Source organism: Syngnathus leptorhynchus, chromosome 3, assembly GCF_054491065.1.
Source record: "Syngnathus leptorhynchus isolate UIUO chromosome 3, UIUO_Slep, whole genome shotgun sequence".
NCBI lineage: Eukaryota > Metazoa > Chordata > Actinopteri > Syngnathiformes > Syngnathidae > Syngnathus > Syngnathus leptorhynchus.
In genome coordinates, this window is record NC_141197.1 from 13,534,565 (window position 1) to 13,553,726 (window position 19,162).

At 38.5% G+C, this 19,162-nt stretch overlaps 1 protein-coding gene across 2 annotated transcripts in view; it reads right to left on the bottom strand.

Annotated features, from left to right (window-relative positions):
* Nucleotides 1-19,162, bottom strand: part of LOC147059371 (CUB and sushi domain-containing protein 1-like) — a 280,490-nt gene that overhangs the window by 56,858 nt on the left and 204,470 nt on the right. For both annotated transcript variants that reach the window (XM_085906897.1, XM_085906896.1), the window contains exons 25-32: nt 17,385-17,554; nt 14,653-14,809; nt 12,980-13,171; nt 10,161-10,287; nt 9,772-9,983; nt 7,664-7,855; nt 4,530-4,668; nt 586-773 (exon numbers count right to left, since the gene is read on the bottom strand). In XM_085906897.1, the coding sequence (XP_085763023.1) occupies nt 586-773; nt 4,530-4,668; nt 7,664-7,855; nt 9,772-9,983; nt 10,161-10,287; nt 12,980-13,171; nt 14,653-14,809; nt 17,385-17,554 (1,377 nt within the window). The remainder of the gene's footprint in view (nt 1-585; nt 774-4,529; nt 4,669-7,663; nt 7,856-9,771; nt 9,984-10,160; nt 10,288-12,979; nt 13,172-14,652; nt 14,810-17,384; nt 17,555-19,162) is intronic.

Below are 19,162 nucleotides of genomic sequence, written 5' to 3' on the forward strand. Positions count from 1 at the left end.
TGACACGAAACATCAAGCACTTTCTGCTGGGAAAAAAAAAGCCTCATGATGTGAGGCTGAAATGAATATAGTTGGCAGCTTTAAATATTAGCCAGTCTGCAGATACAACACCTCTGTGTTGACGTTTTAATATTGATGCCAAGTGGAAAAAAAAAACGGAGTATCGTTGGGCTAATGTAGAAGATCAAATGCACACATTTGGGTTGTGGGATGTACCTTGGATTTTGTCTCACAGTTCAACGACAAAGAATTGATACACTTGAGTATCACGTAATGGTGATCTGGTTTGGGATGAATGTTTGGAAATGGTACTTTTGATTGACATCCTTACAAGTGCTTGAAAACTTGAAAGTCAGCTCCTTGAATGGATTGATTCGGTTTCCATAATTAAACATGGGGGAAATAATGCCATGACGGAAGGGAAAAAAGTTAAATGGCCTCATGGAACAGATTGTCTCAGAGGTCTGATGGCCCACTGCACAATTTGCTTTTACCCTTATTAATTCATCTGTACATCTCAGTCTTGGTTGAAAAATGTTCGGACCATCATAAAACAAAGACCGAAATGTGAACATAAAATTTTACCTCTGAACTCAATGGCGAAGCCAGACATGCCCAGTGAGGCGTCCGATCGGAATGCCAGGAAGAGACTGTTACCACTGCTCTCGATGCGCTCTGGGGCCTGGTTGCCTTGGAGACTCGCCAAGAGAGGCCCATTAGAGTCTTCGCCCTCATAAATGTGCAGGAAGTCATAACTGGGCTCCATGTTAAAACTGATAGAAACAAAACAGAGATCGATTGCATCAAAACAGGCTGCAGACCATTCTAGAGGAATATCTGCCATTCACAAATTCACATTTGAATAGCTCGCGACCTCTCACGGGAATTAACTTGAATATATACATATTCAATCACTTATCATCCAAACCACTTCTCCTCATGAGGGTCATGGGTGTGCCAGCGGTCTTTGAGAAGTACATTCCATGTCTACCAATTGTATAATTATTTTACGATCCTTTTTATATGTCACAGGTATGACGATTGTTTTGTGTGGTGACATCCTGCCTACTTCCCCCAAGTGGTACGCATGTTGCAAGTGTGCACCTGCTGCTCAACACAAGAGCCTCTTCTGTTGCCAGCTTTGAGTAGTCACAACCTATCCTTTAACAACAAAACTTCATCACCTAACAAATCCGGTCATAACACTGAAGCTCTTTCTATCAACAAGTAGCCTTTTGGCCTTCATAGAGAGATCTTTCAACAATGAAGATCACCTCATTTTATTTATTAGCAAAATCTTTGTCAACCTTTACCTTGCTATTGGATAAAAATTATCTTTCCAAACATCAGTAATGTACATTTCATGTGACCAGAAACGGCCATTAAGTTACATTGTATATATTGCCATACATTCCTCATTGCTTTTTATAGAATGTCTCTGAAAATGATCCACTTCTTTTCATCCCAATTAAATATACTTTGAGACAAAATCAGGTAAGGCGTGTTGGCTGTTTTTTTGTTTTACTTCTCCGGTAAATGAATGGAAACATTTGTGCAAATCAGCTGAAAACAAATCGAACACAAAAGCGTGCATTTCAGTAAAGTTTTGCATGATCCTTTATCCCAAGTTGGCAGTTGCTCTGCACAAAATGTTTCTGTGATACCACTAGCGCCCAATTCACACATGCTTGTATAAAGTGTAAAAATAATGCACGCACACACGCATATCAAATTGTTCACCCTGACATCAATTATGTTAGTCTTAGCGTCCAGCTGCCAGTTAAACATGCGACAATCCTTCTGATTTCTATTGAAGTCCACGTTTATCCTTGTTTTAATTCTCCACCTGTCTAGTTAAGATGGAAGTTGTGTGTTGGTGTATTTGTGTGACACCTGTGAGTGCAAAGGAGGATCAGAAGGATGTTAAAGTAAATCCCAATGTCAACTTAATTTTTCCATGCTGCATCTCCCAAGACTACATCTGCTGAGTTGTTCGCAGAATTATACAAAATTATGATATTCACTTCACAAGTATTTTAAGTCAAGTTATCTAGATGAGAATAATAATAGATGAGTTAATAAGTTTCCTCCCACATCCCAAAAACATGCTTGGTCGGTCTATTGAGTACTCCAAATTGTCCTTAGATGTGAGTGCGAGTGTGAATCGTTATTCGTCTCTTTGTGCCCTGCGATTGGCTGGCAACCAGTTCAGGGTGTCCCCCGCCTACTACCTGATGACGGCTGGGATAGGCTCCAGCACGCCCGCGACCTTCGTGGGGACTAAGCGGTACAGAAATTGGATGGATAGATGGAGTTAATAATAACAAAATGCAGGTTAATAAAGCAGGTATATAATCTGGTGATCCTCTAATTAGTCAGTGTTCTTGGTAAAATATTTACATTTTCTTCTTCAGTCTTGCACACTTTCTGGTAGTATTATCTATTATGGTATAATACCGCCTATAATCAGCCAATGTGCTCATTTGTAAAGTTAACATACTAAACTCTGTGAATGCAGAATGTAGGCCTGTATTTATATCTGATTTAGCAAGAGCTTAACACCACATAAGCTCCTCTGCACTGACAAAGCATGAAAGTGATCCTTGCAAATACATTTTTCTGTAGAGCTACATTCCAAGTATAAATGTCATGAAATGACAATGCAGACAGGGCTCTAACATTCACTAGAGATCAATTATAATCTCGGCATTGCATTCAAGTCTTAAAGGCCACCGTAATCATTATATATGCTAATTTAATTAGCAGAAAGAAGATTTGTAGAGTATGTACTCTTGCGACGCCATCAAGTCAAAGTACCATAATCAGTTGGAACATTTCTTTGTTTTATTTTATAATGAATGGAAATGTTATAAATAATATTCCCCATGATTGCATGATTGTGGACCGTGCTGAGACTCATTTGGCTTGGCGAGCAGAATTGTGTTGGTGGCCCAGAGTTGCGCGGTTTTCATTCACTTTGCTTTAAACTTGTGTGGCGTTTTGGAATGTCCACCCATTCCCTCTTTTGATTGGAATTAAATAAAACATGAAGAGTTAAACAAAATTTTATGACGGTGACAGTTTATGACTGGAACTAGTTAATTATTACCCTTATATTATTTGGATGATTACCTTTGGAAATTGCATGAACTTTGGAAATACAGGAATGTAGTGTAGAGTCAAAGTGGTGTGATAGAAAGATAAAGATTATAAATAAAATGTATACTTAGAATACCTGTGCTGTGAATCATTATTATGAACATGATATCATTCATTTTAAATATACTAGAATTTTCTGGTTCAATGAGTGTCTTATATGCCTACTGCATACAACACTTTATATTGTCTGGCTATGATCTTTTTTAATGTGGAAAATGATGCCGAGTAACCATTAAAGGGTGATTATTCTCACATTGCTTGTCCCAATCGGAGTTCTTTATTTTTTTTAGAGAGCAAATTACTTATTATTTGAAGTCATTTCATTTCATTCATTCATCTTCCGAACCAGTTATTCTCGGAAGAGTCATTTCATCTAAAACAGCTTTCATTACAATTGAAAATACAGACACTGACCTGTATACTTGTTTATTAACAAAAGAGCAAAAACAATGAGAGCACCACCTACGATTAAAAAATATAAAACATATACAATTCATTTTTTTATTGTCTAATTGCTTTATGATGTACCTAATTTGTGTCTCTTGGTCATATAAGAAACAAACAAAAATATTTGGCAAACTAAGAAGTAGAATTTTTAATGTGCTCCATTAGCTTCACGTTAAGTTCAGTAACTCATTAAAAGATGCATGTTTTTTTCTTTTTTTTTCATCCTCAATTGCTTGAAATCAGGTTCAAACATGATGGTGTCCTAAATAAATTTTGAAAAAAATATTTCTGAACGTATTCGTTAGAAATTAAAACATGTTTTGCCAGGGCTCAGACAGCCATTTGGACAAGACAATTCTATGCAATTATTCTCTTTCATCCAAAACAAGGACAGGAGAGACCTTTGTGTTCATTCTGTTGCACAGTACAAATACTTTTCTTTTCAGCACGGCCAAAACACTCAATGGCATTTTGATAGATTTTCACAACACTTGAAAATTATGTATTTCATTTACACAACAAAAGCCATCTGTGGACAACAGTCATGGTACGTACTTCTTCCAGATAGATTGTTGAGATTTCATAACTCTAATTAAGTGCTTTATATTGGCATTTAGTGGGCCCATTAAATCTTTTGGCATGACTGCTTATTTTTAACAAACATTGGTTGACCAGACCTTATTATTATGATGCTACAGCAAAACAAGCCATTGCAGCGATCCCTGCCTGAAGGAAACCAAAAATCAGAGCCAAAAGGATGAGCAATGCTATTTAGATCTAAATATTTCATGATTAAAAACACGTTAGAGGTACCAGTGGAGGTGTTTCTGCAGACACAGAATTCCACTTGCAGGCCGAGATCTTTCATGACAGTTACACTTTTATTAAAAGCCACGGCGGTCACGAATATTCTGGGCCCCTACCTTTTGAAGATGAGAGCGATGACAAAGTCTGGGTTGACTCGGATTCGCCAATCACACTCTTTCCCGGCAGGGTAAGGCTGGGGGTAGTTAGGAGACAGGATCACTCCAGAAGGACCACTGACATTACCACCACAGGTTGCTAGGGAAAAAACCCAAAAATAGAGCGATGATGATCACACATCATTAAATCTTCTGGAAGGAGTATCACCCCTTGACAAAGCATCCGTGACCCCCCCAGCCTGCCAAATGTAGGCAGAGGAGAAGGGGGTCAGCTATTGATGAGAGGTGTGGCAAAGGTTGGAGATGAGAGAGAATAACACCTAGTGGACCACTAATATTGCCTTCACAAATTGCTAGAGTAAAAGAGCAAGCGTGAGAGAGAGAGTGATAGGACTTGAATTTGGAAACAGAGTAAGGTTAGGGGTACTAAGCAGTAAAATCACTCCTGGTGGTCTTGCTATTCTTCAACAGGAGTAATATTCTGCACCAGGAAGGCAGGTGGGTGTGCACACATTAGCAACGATGCAGCGGAAGGTAAATAAAGGCCTTAATTGTTGAGTAGATTACTCACACAAAGTCATACACTTGTCTAAATAACCCGTACAATGCAACTACTAGGAGATGCATAATATTTAGAAACACAGAGGGGACAGAAGGGGATTTAAGTCATAGGAAAAGGTGGCAGTGGCAGAACAAAACCCGTGTCTCGATTGCTGAGTTGTGGGTTTGCATACCAACCGGCCACAATAAATTGTGATGCCTTTGAGGAGTTGATGAATTTGGGAAAGGAGAAAGAAGGAACGCAATTATGAACTCGGAAGTAGCAGTACGATTTGAGGGAAACTTCTAAGGCATTAAAGGGGATGACAAATTGAAAGGTAGGGGGATGGAAGCATCTAGAAGAGATGGCTGTGGATTTTCGAACAGGCTGTTCAATAAAATTCTAGAGGATGAGAAAATGGCTGGGGAATGGAAGAAATGTGTACGGGCGCCAATATTTATGAATGGGGTGATGTGCAGAGTTGGGGGATCTATAGAGGAATACAGTTGATGAGTGGCACGATGAAACGATGGGAAAGAGAAGTAGAGAATGGACTCAGGTAAAAAAAAAACTTTGGAGTGAGCCTAGGATAAGTATCACAAATGCATTGTTTGACTTGAGGGTGTTGATGGAAAAGTAGTGTGAAGGTCAGAAGGAGCAGTGATATGTCTTTGTATTCTGAGAAAAAGCCTATGAAAGGCTACTCAGGATGGATTTGTGGCAGAGCATGAGGAAGTCTGGATCGGTAAGAAATGTACTAGGGTAGCATAATAGTGGTGACGTGTGCTATAGGTGTGACAGTGCAGTCCAAGGTGGAAGTAGGATTGCATCAGGCATCAACTCTAAGCCCCTTCAGTAATGGACAGGCTGACAGTCAAGCTTAAACTGGAATCCCCATGGACCATGATGTTTGTAGATGACATTGTGATCTGCAGTGAAAGGAGGGAGCAGGTGGAGGAACATTTTCAAAGACATGCGCTAGAAAAGATGAGAAATTAAGATGAGACCAACACTGAATATACATACATATGTTTATGATTGGGAGGAAAGTGGGGCTCCGGAGAGAACTGTTATTGCGGATGGAGAACTTGAAATACTTAGGGTCAACAGTTCAGAGCAATGGTGAGTGTGGCTCGAAGGTGAAGAAATGGATACAAGCAGGTTGGAGCGGGTGTAATAAAGTGTCATGTTATGTGATAGAAGCGACTCTGGAAGGATGAAGGGGAGCATTTATTAGACAGAGGTGAGGCCAGCCATGATGCTTTACAGCTTTGTGTACTAAAGAGCCAACATGAAGCAGAGTTAGGCGAGGATGAAGATGTTTAGATTTTCTTTCGGACTGATTAGGTTGGATTATATTACAAATGATCTAATCAGAAACGTTGACATATAGCAGCATATTGTGAGCTGATATTCTTCCACCACACTTGCAAAACTTTACCCGGAGTGACATACGTATAAGATGGGTGGCACATTGTGTTACCTTCTGAAATATACAGCACTCATCAGTATTGTTTCGATGAGAAGCAGCAATACAAAACAGCTTGTGCGGCCGCTGGAGGAGCTTTCAAAGAGGCATCATTTGTGCTGAAGTATTCATCTGCCTTACAAGCACTCTTTCATCCAATAATTACTCAAGCTACAAGGCAACTCGGGATTCCGTCTGACTCAGACAATTCTGGAACAGTCATGATGATGTGTCTTCAAGGTGACATGAAAGCTAACAGTCAGTTTGTGTCAGGAGTTGAAGGAAAAGGTGGTAAAGAATATTCTAATCCAGAGATTTACAGAGGGTGACATAATCACCCATCCTATTAATTAGAAGCAAACATATGCTGCAGCAAGTGTAAACATACTATGTAGGTGACTTGCGTGACTTGACAGCGATGTAAAAGTCAAATATTTGTGTTTGACATTCTTTTTAATAGGGGAAACAATTTATTTAAAACTGTGATTAAAGTGCCAGGACACATGGCCGGTGAAAAATGATTCAGTGTGGAGCAGAGGCAGCACATAAACTAATTGTGTGAGAAAATGAAAAATGTATCTTCCCACAGCCTCTCAGCTTCAACAGCCCGTATTTCAGTAAACAAACATCACCTTGGACACTTGAGCATAAAACTGGATGAGATCTATAAAAGAGAGCATCTGTAACAAATCTGCAGGGTTGTGTGGTAGGGCTGCTGATGAGTTATTTCTAGGGTGTGTCGCACCTCCTGACTGGAATCCACCCTCAGATGGCAAGAACATGAGCATATTTTATCAGTCTGGATCCCTGTTGTCAAACGATTTTATATGGAAAATAATGCAGTGTAATTAAATGTATTAGTAATAGTGCATTTGCTCAAACTGAACTGAGTGAAAATAAATCTTCGGTGTCTCAGACAATTTGGGGTAACACAGTGTTAGCAAACCTCACATATCCTCAGTTTTGCGTTTTGGTTTGTCTATTTGGAAATAAAGAACGAATCTCAATCTGATATATATAAATAAATAAATAAATAAATAAATAAATAAATACATAAATAATCATGGATGGCCATGATTTAATATGTGAAATAAGGCCGCGATTAGCAAAGTAATGCACACCTACCAACACATGTTGGAGGATCCGGCTGCCAGAAGAATCTGTTATCCATGCGGACACATGTGATGGTGTCAGGTCCTTGGAGTTGATAGCCAGGGTCACACTGGAACGTCATACTGTCACCGGGCTCCTTACTGTCTCCGTATCGAGAGCCATTTACCGGGATGCCAGGGTCATTACAGGTTGTCGCTGTTGTGGCTTAACAAAGTGAGACAAAGCAAACACAACAATATTATGTATGTCTGAAAACAAAAAGCACAATTTAGAGACACACAATAGTCCATTACGAGCTGAGTCCAAAAAGGCCGAACTGTCAACAACAGAAAGGCCGCATATTGTGTATAGACTATCATCTGCCATGTCAGTGTTTTGTGGCAATATAAACCCTGTTTAGAATTTGCTGCGAGCTGCAGAGCCATTCCAAACTGCGACAAGTGATTATGCCCTTTTTTTGCTGGTGGATGTGTGTGTGGGGGAGGGTCATCTAAATTTTTACAAATTAGTATTCGAGCAGTGTTTTCAAAAATCCAACATGTTGGCGCTCTGAATAACAATGCCATGTTTTATTTAGCTTTAAAACCTATTTTTCTCTACTTTTGAGGTTCTGCAAAGGAAGCAATACTTTTGACAGTCACCAGATATGTGTAAGGTTGAAGAGATCCATCAATGTGGGGAAAAATTAATAACTTCCGCTGCAGATAATGCAGGTAGCTAATGCATACTTTCAGTGTTCCTTGACTTAAAATGCACCCCACCACAAAAAAAAAAAGGCTGGAATATTAGTATTTTGAAATAAAGCATATAATAAACAGTTTACATGAACAACAAAATTGCAGCCTTTGTCAGTTCTCTTAAAATGTGTTCAGATTGAGACAACAATTTTTTAAGGTATTGCACGGACGGAATACATTTACGTGAAGCAGGAATTTGAAAATAGTTGTTTGTTGATAATGTAGTAAAAATTCTTCATCTTAATAGTATCATTCTAAAATACAATGCACTCATTTATAACTATAGAATTCCATCAAGATAGCACATCTGACATTAAAAGGGAAAATTTAATCATGCAATTATTATTCAGTATATTATTAAATATCACATTTACCTAATGGTAAATGAACATAGGGGAATAAAATGAATTAACATACTAATGGAACAAATAACCATTCTTTGATTAGCATGTTGGCGTCAATATTTACTTTCAAAATGAGGAGGGTTTAAAAACCAAATGTGCCTGAGAGAAGGCTAGACGCACATGGTGCTGGATCTAAATATTAATCGGAAATAACAGTTACTTGAAATATATTTTAATGTACAGATTTGTGTAGACATTGCTGCTGCACTCATCATCAGCCCTTATATACACGCACAAAAACACTTGATGATCCAATCAATCAAAGATCAAAATAGTTATATTACAAGGAGGAATAATCATAACGTTTATACTATTTGAGAAAAATTAAATTCATAATCCCCAGACATGGGCCAGGATATCAGAGCAAACCCGAAAATGATTTTATGGTTCAGTGAAGACGTATCTGTGCACAGCCACAATTTTGTCTGGGTGCTATTTTAATGTATTATACAGATCTGTCTGATAATATCGTATTGAACCGGACCACCTGAACACTAGTTTACTACACTTTACTTCAATTCCAGAGACTGCACTGCTGGGAGCACTGCAGCTTATCGACTGAGCCTTGCAGCAGCATCCCGGCACCATCAGTGCCAAAGCAGCCATTCAATTCTTCACATATCCTAGCTAGACATGTCATTGCTATCACACATTTGAAAAAAAGCTATGATTTGAACATTTTGACAGCCTGTCACCACAGCATCCCCCGTGGGTTGACACATGCTAACATGGTGGACGATGAGAATATGGAGTGATTAAGAAATAAAAAATATTGCCGCAGCCATTTCACCACGTTTTACTCAAGCTGTCTTTATTTTGTCCTTCACAAAGCAACAAATACAAAAAAAGCATGCAGAAAAATCCCTCAACCAGCCCTACAGACAATCTCATTCTAACTTTTTTTAGTCGAGAGTTTACCTGAGGACAGGTGGGGACATAAATGCAATTATTTAACATTAACAAAAAAAGACAAACTTACTAGAAAACTGAATGGAGAATCCTTGCTTGCTGATAAAGTAGTCGGCATCAAATTGAAGTGTGAGTATGTTGAAGGTTGAATGGATATCTTCAGGCAAGGCTGGACCGGACCATTCTTTTAAAAGGATGCCTCCATCCGATGGTCCAGACGGCCCATCCCAAACTCTCAGGATGTCATGGCCAATCTCAGTGTCAAAGACGATAAAATGGAGGCTGATGGAGAAATAAAGGAATCATTTTGAGACAAATAACATATTTGAATGTTTTGCTTAATTTCTGTTCTCAACAGCTAGTCTAAAAAAGAAAAAAATATCTACTGGAAGTTACATAATGTATTCAATAATAACAGTGGTGAACTTTTTCTTACATTTATGATTCGTAAGACTTTACCTGATAGTCTTGCCAGTATCCGCTTCTATAGCCCAGGTACAGTGGAGATTGTTGTCGTACGGGGCAGGGTATCCTGGAGACAGAATTCGTCCAGACACTGCTCCAGTTACGTGACCTCCACACTCCGCTGCAAGGACACAAGACAGTGACATTGTCAAACACTGCTTTCATCATTTACTGTACGATTTATAGCTCATATGCTCTTTAGCTCTCAGTTCTTGTATAAAAGAAAACGGTCAGAAAAGAAACCACAACATTTTATTTGGTGATTAATTAACAATGCAGTTGCTGACATTACCTTTTTAGCCATGAATCTCATTCAAATACCTCAATATGTTTGAAATATTGTGAACAAACATTATCCCGTATAATGACAATAACCCTTTCAAAACTTTCATATTTTTAACACTGATTTTAATTATAGTGTTTATCCGATTACCAGTAGCAAAAAATGGTAGTGGTCTGATTTTTAAAGCCATATTCGGCTGATTAGCTCAATAAGATGCTTTTTCTCTATTTGTCATTAAATTAGCAAGAGGTATGAAGGTTGAACTAAATAAATGCTATGGACATGCTTGACATTAACCTTGAAATGCCAAAGCTTCTGCTTTACATGTTCAAGGTTGATGAATGACTTGTTTGGAATATGTGCTCGCTAAGTATCTCATAGAATACAAAGAGTCCAGGAATGAATCAATGTTCAAAACAAAAGCGATAACTGGAATTTGTGTGTGTGTGTGTGTGTGTGTGTGCGTGTGTGTGTGTGTGTGTGTGTGTGTGTGTGTCTGTGTATGCGTCTGTGTGTGTTTTTCCTGGTAATGAGTTGTCCAAGGTAATACATAGAAAGAAAAGGACCGACTGTTATTAGAAGAGTCATTGCAGCAGATTTCCTGTGATTAGAAAACAGCATGGTTAAGAAAAAACTTAATGTCTCTAAGTTTGAAGTCATATTCAAGAGTTAATCGATTTCCGAAAGGAGAATGATGAAGACAACTTCTCTTTGACTCAGTTTGGGAAAGATGGGTCTCGGCAAAACTGCCTCATCTACATGGTAGTAAAAGCAAACATTTTATTGAGCCAGACAGACAGGGAGTGAGGCAAGCGTAAAGGCAAAGTGATAAACTGCCCAAAAGGGTAACAAAGGAGGCAGATGCAAAGGTATTTAGCCCAGGGGCTTGCCAGCAAGTATTCTTCAGGCTGCAGGTTTACCTGAAATAAGACGACAACAAAGCAGCTGCAAATTAATGTTGGACTGTGAAGAAACACAGGGACATTGCACACCGGCAAAAACACATGTATTAGGTCCACAAGTGTATGTGTAAACATACATTCTTCTATTCCTTGTCGTTGCCATTAGCAACCAAATTGTGTCCTGCCCCTGAGAGCTCAAATGTAGAAGCTGGTTAGAGACCGACAATGTTTGGCTCGGCATTTGGGAGTTCCAAATTAAAATGTTCAGAGAGCCCACACGATCCCGACAATGTAAGAATGCTTACAGGCTGTCGTTTGTTGAATATGCAAAAGTTACAATTTAAAGTCAAGTTAAACAGAATATTTTACAAGCTGACTTTATCAAGTTAGACTAAAGGGGATGCTGTATTTCTCAATGGGCTTCTAGATACCAATCAAATTATGTTTGACCTGGGGGATGAAGTTATCTGCTCAGAAACTACACTTCCAGCAGACAACAAAATGTTCTAGTTTAGAGAATTTTGGGCTTTGAGTTCTACTGCCAATGGCATAAGCAACACTGAAGTTTTTAACTTCTACACATCTTGGGCAATGTAACATGTGAATTGAACGTATGATAACGTAGTATCTGAATGACAGGAGATCAATCCTGTGCCAGCACTTTTGGATCCACTGGTTAAGATTACATGACTAGTAATGACGGGGCCCTGGGAGCACGGTGCGTAGGAGGCATGTTGAAAATAATTTTTTGCAGTCTCAAGGGGTAAAGGAAAAAAAAGAAGCGCTTTGTGTCTCGGCTTTGTCAAAGCTGGCACATTGGTGTCCGACTCGGTTACTTCTGCATTACGTTCCAATGCTTGCACTGCTTGAGGCCTAAACATCTGGCAAGAAATGATGGACAACATGCGTGAAGTGTGTCCCTGCTTCCTTCCAACAACTGGGACTGAGCAAGCCGAGCTTGGTGAGGCGGCTGTTCCAAGTTTTGAATGCCAAGCGCTCTTGCGGTGAAGGTAGTGTCTAAGTGTTAGGCATCACTCCAGCAGTCAGGGAGGTCTGTGTCAGAGCTAGAACATGTAGGAATGATGTACATGGGTATACAGCAGGATGAAAAAAAGTGGCAGTCCATACATGAGTATGGATAGTGGGCATATGTGGTCAAAGGACAGAATAATATCAGACGCGTGCCACTGACTCGGGTCAGTTCCTGATATTTGGTCTTGGCCACACTGGGCAGCATTCTACATAAAAGCAGCAGCCCTCCGGCCACTTGACAGCAGAACAAATACCGATTCACTGTGGCAGTGCTTGGATGCTTTGGTACCCTTTAGTAGTAAAAGTCTCTTTCGGCTCATGGTTGCCTTAGGCTTGAAAGGGCAGAAGTTTGCTTTCCAGGAGCGACATCACAGCTACTCCAAATGACTATTGTTTAGAGTTGAGAGATGGCGACAATGATGGTGTTGGGAAAGTTCATTTTCTGTGCAAAGTGGTTCAATGTTCAGTTCACATTTTGAACTAAACTAGTTATAATTATTAAAAATACTATAATCATAAAATTTGAACAAGTCCACAATTAGAAAAATTAACTAGATCATAGATTTTTATATGGATGTCTTTGATGACATACGAACCTATACAGGACGGAAGTGGTTTGTCCCAGACGCGTCTGTCCCCACTTAAACATGTCAGTGTACTGCTTCCATGGAGACTGTAGCCAGGGTTGCAGGAGTAAAGGACAAATGTGTTGGCATAATGTCCATCATCCTGGATCTTAAACCCATAGCTAGGAACACCGGGTTCTTCACACCGTACCAGGTCAAAACCTAGAAAACAACAATATTAAGAAAATTGGTTAAACGACAAACTGTAGTTTTTCAAGAATGACTTATGACTGCTACTCCTGCACTTTGGGTTCAACTATCAGCAGAAATTGCTTGGAAATCTGACAGCGAGACTCTTTGCCTGTCAGAAGTGGAAGAAATTGCTATTTTGCTGAGTGTGAAATACTATTCTCAAGGGATTTGTAGTACATGTCATGATTTATTTCCTCCCCTTACAGTCAGAGGAATTAACTTGACCAAGCAAGTTCAGCCAGTAACTAATCCCCTACTTCCTAATGTTTGGGAGAGGACAAATTATATTTTCATGAAGCAAGTTTCAAATAAATAATTGTCAAATGTGAGCTTTGTCATGAAATGTGAGCTGATGTTCATCAAATTCACAACAAATAGACAAAGGTATGTGAGCCTTTGGATTTAAATTGTGGTTGATCTTCCTTTAGCAACAATTACATTTGAACCGAATATTTCCCGTAGTCCTATAGCAGCCCTCCACAAGGGTCAAGAGGAGCTTTGGATTTCAAAACTGTTGCAGTTCAGCAATATTCTTCGGATTTCTAGTTTGAATTGCTCTCCTGAGGTGATACCACCACAGCTGCTCAACTTGTGGGAGTCAGGATCATGACTCAGCAACTTTAGAATGTGTTTTCTTTATTTTATTTTTTTCATTCAGTTTAAGCCATTCTGCTGTTGATCTACTTTAGTCTGCTGGATCATTGTCTAGTTGCATTACGTTTTCTTCTGTTGAGCATTTGGCAGATAGAGTTCTGCAAAGTATCTTAACAAAATTATGTTTCCTTTACTAATAGCAATGAATCCAGGCCTGAGGCAACCCTGCAGTGCCAAACAATGACGCCCCCACCTCTACCATACTTAAAAATTGGAATGATGTGTTGATGGTGGTGTGTGCTTTTTTTTTCTCCCCTCACATTGTTTATGACTTCCTTCCAAACAACGCAAAGTTAGTTCATCTGGCCTCATAAGACTTTGCCAGTAGCACTGTGAAAAATCCAAGCACTTTTCAAGCACTTTTTTAAGAAGGTCAACCTTTTCACAATTTTTTTTGACAGTAGCAGCTTTCACCGTGGTGCTCTTTAAGGACTTCCCTTGTTGTTTAATATTTAACTTATTGTAGATGTATGGAAAGAGAATTTGGAAAGTGCCAGAGAAGTCTGTCTCAGAGAAGACAATTCTTTAGATGTCATTAGGCATCCTGCACTGTGCTCCTCCAGTCATTTTACTGTTAAACTCTCTCCATTTATACACATTCTGTCTCAACATGGACTAATGAACACCAAGGCTTTTAGAGGATCTTTTCTTGTTCATGCACGACATTAATTCTTAATCATAGGTATTCTGAGAGCTCTTTTGTGCCAAGCATAGTTCACGCCAGGAAATGTTACTTGAAAGACAAACGTCATACCTTGAGGGTTGTTTATAAAGTGCATTAAAGTGACCAAACTCACTTGTGTATGTGAGATGAAAGCCCTGAGTTGTTCCAGAGGCGTTGCTGTTGAACTCCAGCCACAAGTGATTGGAGGTACTATTGATAATATGGCCCATCATGACCTTCCGGGTGAAGTTGCCAAGAAGTCGAGATGAACTGTTCTCACCATCATACACCTGCCAATCATAAAACATAATGATTAGGGGGACAAAGTGTATAACCTTTTGGGTTTCTGAACTTCAGATATCAAAATAGTTTAGAGTTTGATTATTTGATTCAGTTGAAATAGGCAACCACTAACAAGAACACTGTATATTTCCTTCAAATAATCACAGGTAATGTCATTCATATGTATATTTTTAATCAACCAGTTAACAGTAAAAACAACAGAAAAAATAGCATTTCTACAGAAGCAGACTTATAATTCCAATTTTATGCAGTTGATTTCCTTGTTTGTTTGTACACTATGTGGGAATTGATTTACATGTTGGGCAAGTATCAGTATTACCGTATTGGCCCGAATATAAGACAAGGTTTTTTTCATTGAAATCGTCTTACATTCGGGGCCTAGACATAGTCTTTTTTCAAACTTGTGTCTTGAAAAAGAGGGGGTCGTCTTATAATTAGGGTCGTCTTATATTCGGGCCAATACGGTATTAATTTTATTTCAAATTTTAGTTGTGAATTTACATGAAAACCTAGAAAGTGCCATTTACTGTATATTTAGAGGCCATTTGACTCCTACTTGAATTTTTTCCAGTCTTCAGTACTGAGACTATTTGACAATGAGGGACAAACTCACAAAGTATTCCCATCTAACGAAATATTTGGCCTGAAGCTTGATGAAACAATCACCCAAAAACTTTTTTTGCTTGAATTATTCACATCAACATGAATTTCTTATGGTTGCTGTAGCACATTACAATATCTCTGAAACAAAAACAAAGAAAAACCCTTGAAGGTGAAAGTGAAGGTCAGATCTTTGCCTCTCGGCAGAAGTCTGAACACGCCTAAAATCCACCTGTCTGTATTCTATATATCATATTAAAATCTCATTCGAGAACAATGGCTAAAAGCGCTTTGCTTGCTTAAAACATGACACATTGCAGTGTAAGTATTTGCATGATGGACTATCATCAATAATTACTTTTCATTACTATTTATACATGGATGACTGTAATAGGTGTGGCTTCATTAGACGAACTACTTCTGAATGTAAACTATATTTTGAGATTAAAAAAAAAAATATATATATATATATATATATACATTTAATGAAAAGCATAAAGATACAATCCAATGTGTTTTTTTCTTGGTGGTTCTCTTTCAAAAAAGGCCAAAAAATGACCTTACTGTTGGCTGATGCCCTGGCTGCTCAGTTCAGTTCGTCAAAGACAAAAATAAGAAGAAATATAACAATGGAATGTACTGTGAAAGTGAGGTTACGGTAACTAATAAATCAGGGGAGTGATTGATTTAATTAAACAGCTTGCAAACACAGAATCATATTTCCACTCAAACCTCATTTAGCATCATGACTTGGCACATGACAAGTCAAATAGCTGACTTCAATTGAATTTCTGTAAATCTAAGATGTATAAAAAATAATATTAGCATCGGCGGCTTTTTGGCTTTCATCCGAGCTATTTGAATCATGTTTATGACTGTTTGCCATCCTGGTGTCACCTCCCTATAACAGGATTTCTTCTTTTTGTAATTCTTATCCCACTGGGAACATTTCCAATTTAATTTACAGTCACGTTAAGCCTCTTTAAAAGTCAGGCAGAACCCTGTTAATACAATCTAACCACAGATGGGCTCAGTCTATGCTTGGGGCCTAATAGTGATAATACACGAACCACATATTGGCGTAACCATGGCCTTAGGCCTAATACTGCTAGGAAAAGTTGTAAATTGAAGCAGTTTTAGATGGCGTTACTCTGAGAATGTCATGGCTATTAAAATAACTCGTATGGCTGCTCTTCACATGTGATAAAAGAGAGAAATGTTCACCTTGAGATAATTTAGCCTTTTCTGACAAGAAACAGTGAGACGAGTAGTAATTATATATAGTGGTAGGCTCGAATAAAAAAATATACTAGTTTTAGACCATTTCCTGATTGATCCGTTTTTATTGAAATATAAATGGACAACTAAATGGCTCCATGTGGCAGTGGGAGGATTCTTGCTGGGACACGTGCATAAAGGAGCTAACCCTCCAGCTCCGCAGTAACTGAAGCTAATACGCTGAGCTGAGGGTCAACAAAGAAAGAATCAATCCTTCAGCGCCGTTATTTTCCATCCATTCATTCATTCATTCAGCTTTTGTTGCTATTCGGGCAGGAGCACAATCAGTGATAATAGAAACATGGCTAATACACCCCTGCAGGGGTATTTGTGCTTTTTGTACAAGCATGTTAACATTTCCAACAAGAGTGCAAACCTCACGGATTACGCCGAGCTACGAATTGGCAAGAGTCCATCAAATTGTATATTTGAGTCTACACAATCCTATACTTCATTATTGTGATTGTAGTTTGCTAAAAATGATGTGCTAAAAAACATTGGCAACATTGGTGGACTGCCTCATGAATAATTTGTTAAAGAAAAAAATGTCATGTTGCAAGGGTCCCTTTGTGTCTGATAAATACAAAAAAAAATTGAATACATAAGTATATGATATATGTCGATCATAATATTGTTGTCAAAATTAGCTTTTTGTGTGTTTGTGTGTATGTGTTGCATAAATACCCCGAGATAGTCTCCATCTTGCAGAGAGAAGCTCTCAGCTTTCAGCCTGATTCCTTTTCCCCTGTCAGTGGTGATGCGATAGATGCATTCGTGATTGTTGTCATAGTTGGAAGGGAAGTTTGGTGAGACAAGAACACCTTCTGGTCCCAGAGAGGTGGCTCCACACTCAGCTATAGCAACAAAAGAAAGGGAGGGAGGGGCAGACACACCATGGATGACAATCAGTGAAATTTCAGCGTATTATCTCTGCGCATTCACATATCTGGTTTGGCTGTCTGTGTGTTGTGTGAAAGACCATGACAAGGGGAACGAGGGAAACAAAAGTCAATGATAACATCAACACATGGCAACAGTGATGACAATCAACCAACTGCAACAACATAATAGTATATTATAGCATATTATAGTCATGATAGTATATTTTTAAATGTATGATATTAAAGCAAAGCAATATTAAAAGTCTAGATGAAACAAAAGCATCTACACATGCACAGTTCAACACAACATGGCCTCCAAAACAATACCTGTACTCTTATGTTGTTATTCCAGTATTACTTAATTGACACTGTCAGAGAGTATAGAATAATATGTCTATTTTTTGGTTATTTTATTCAGCTAAAACATAATCCTCCACAGCGGGAATAACAAACATTGTATTTAGAGTCATTACATGTCTCACAGACGTGAACTCTATTTTCTTTGTGAAGGCAGATTGGAGCTTATCCTACACGTGTGTACCTAATGTTCCTGAGAATTGTAGAGAAAATTGCTTTGTATGACACCTACATTTATTTTGCATAAAGTGAAAGTACGCTTTTATTAGACGAGAACATTGTTGTTTAGCATTTGAACAGAATGGCACTTGTGAACATCAGGACGCAAAATTTAGATAGAGGTTAATAAAATCTAAGTAATTGACATCTGAGAAAGTCTTAAATTATGAATCCGTCATTACTACCATCAATTGCTAAGTAAAAAAGCACACCGAGCGGGGAATGACAGACGAATGGATTGATGTGGAAAAACAAGGTAAACAAGAAGCTGTTTAAAAATATGCATGGGTAAATTAGAATAGGGAAAGCGGGAGTGACTTGGCTTTCATAATGCGCTAATGATCTCCCCATGGAGTGTCTGTTGTGAACATTGAGGGACATTTACAAAGTGGTTGAACCCAGTCAAGTCCCCTGGCTCCCCTCTCTAAAATATTAAAACGGTGAGGCCAATTCCTTTATATTTGCTGTAAAGTGAAAACATTCGGGTTTGACATCAAATGTCTCGTCTCATATTTACAAGACCAAAAATAAATACATACACAAATATAAAGAATGGCTTATATCCCCTGTCGCTTAAAACTGTTATTTCATTTTGTGCTTGTGTAATGTCATTAAAGTGGTGACCCACTGACATGACCAAACCTTTCCATATTAGCCTTTTATTTTTTTTGTCTTGTATTTTTTTCAAGCTTTTGACCACAGGATGCTTTAGGGTGGGCTGGGTTGTGAGCACAGCAATTCCTTTTATCCATGAATCAGTTCAGTGAAAGTAAATATTTTTCAGTCCAATCTCAGAATTTTTGAGGGTCATCTTTGGACTTTTCAGAAAACTCTAGCCTTGCTATTATAGCAAAGATTGCACAGCATCACGTAGGATCCTTTCCTTTCAACAACCTCGGACTGCAAAGAGACCGAGCCGAGCACACAGCCAGAGACAACTACCATTTATCGTTGACATTTCTGATAGATTTTTTTGTTCTTGCTTTGACAGTCTTAACAGAAAAA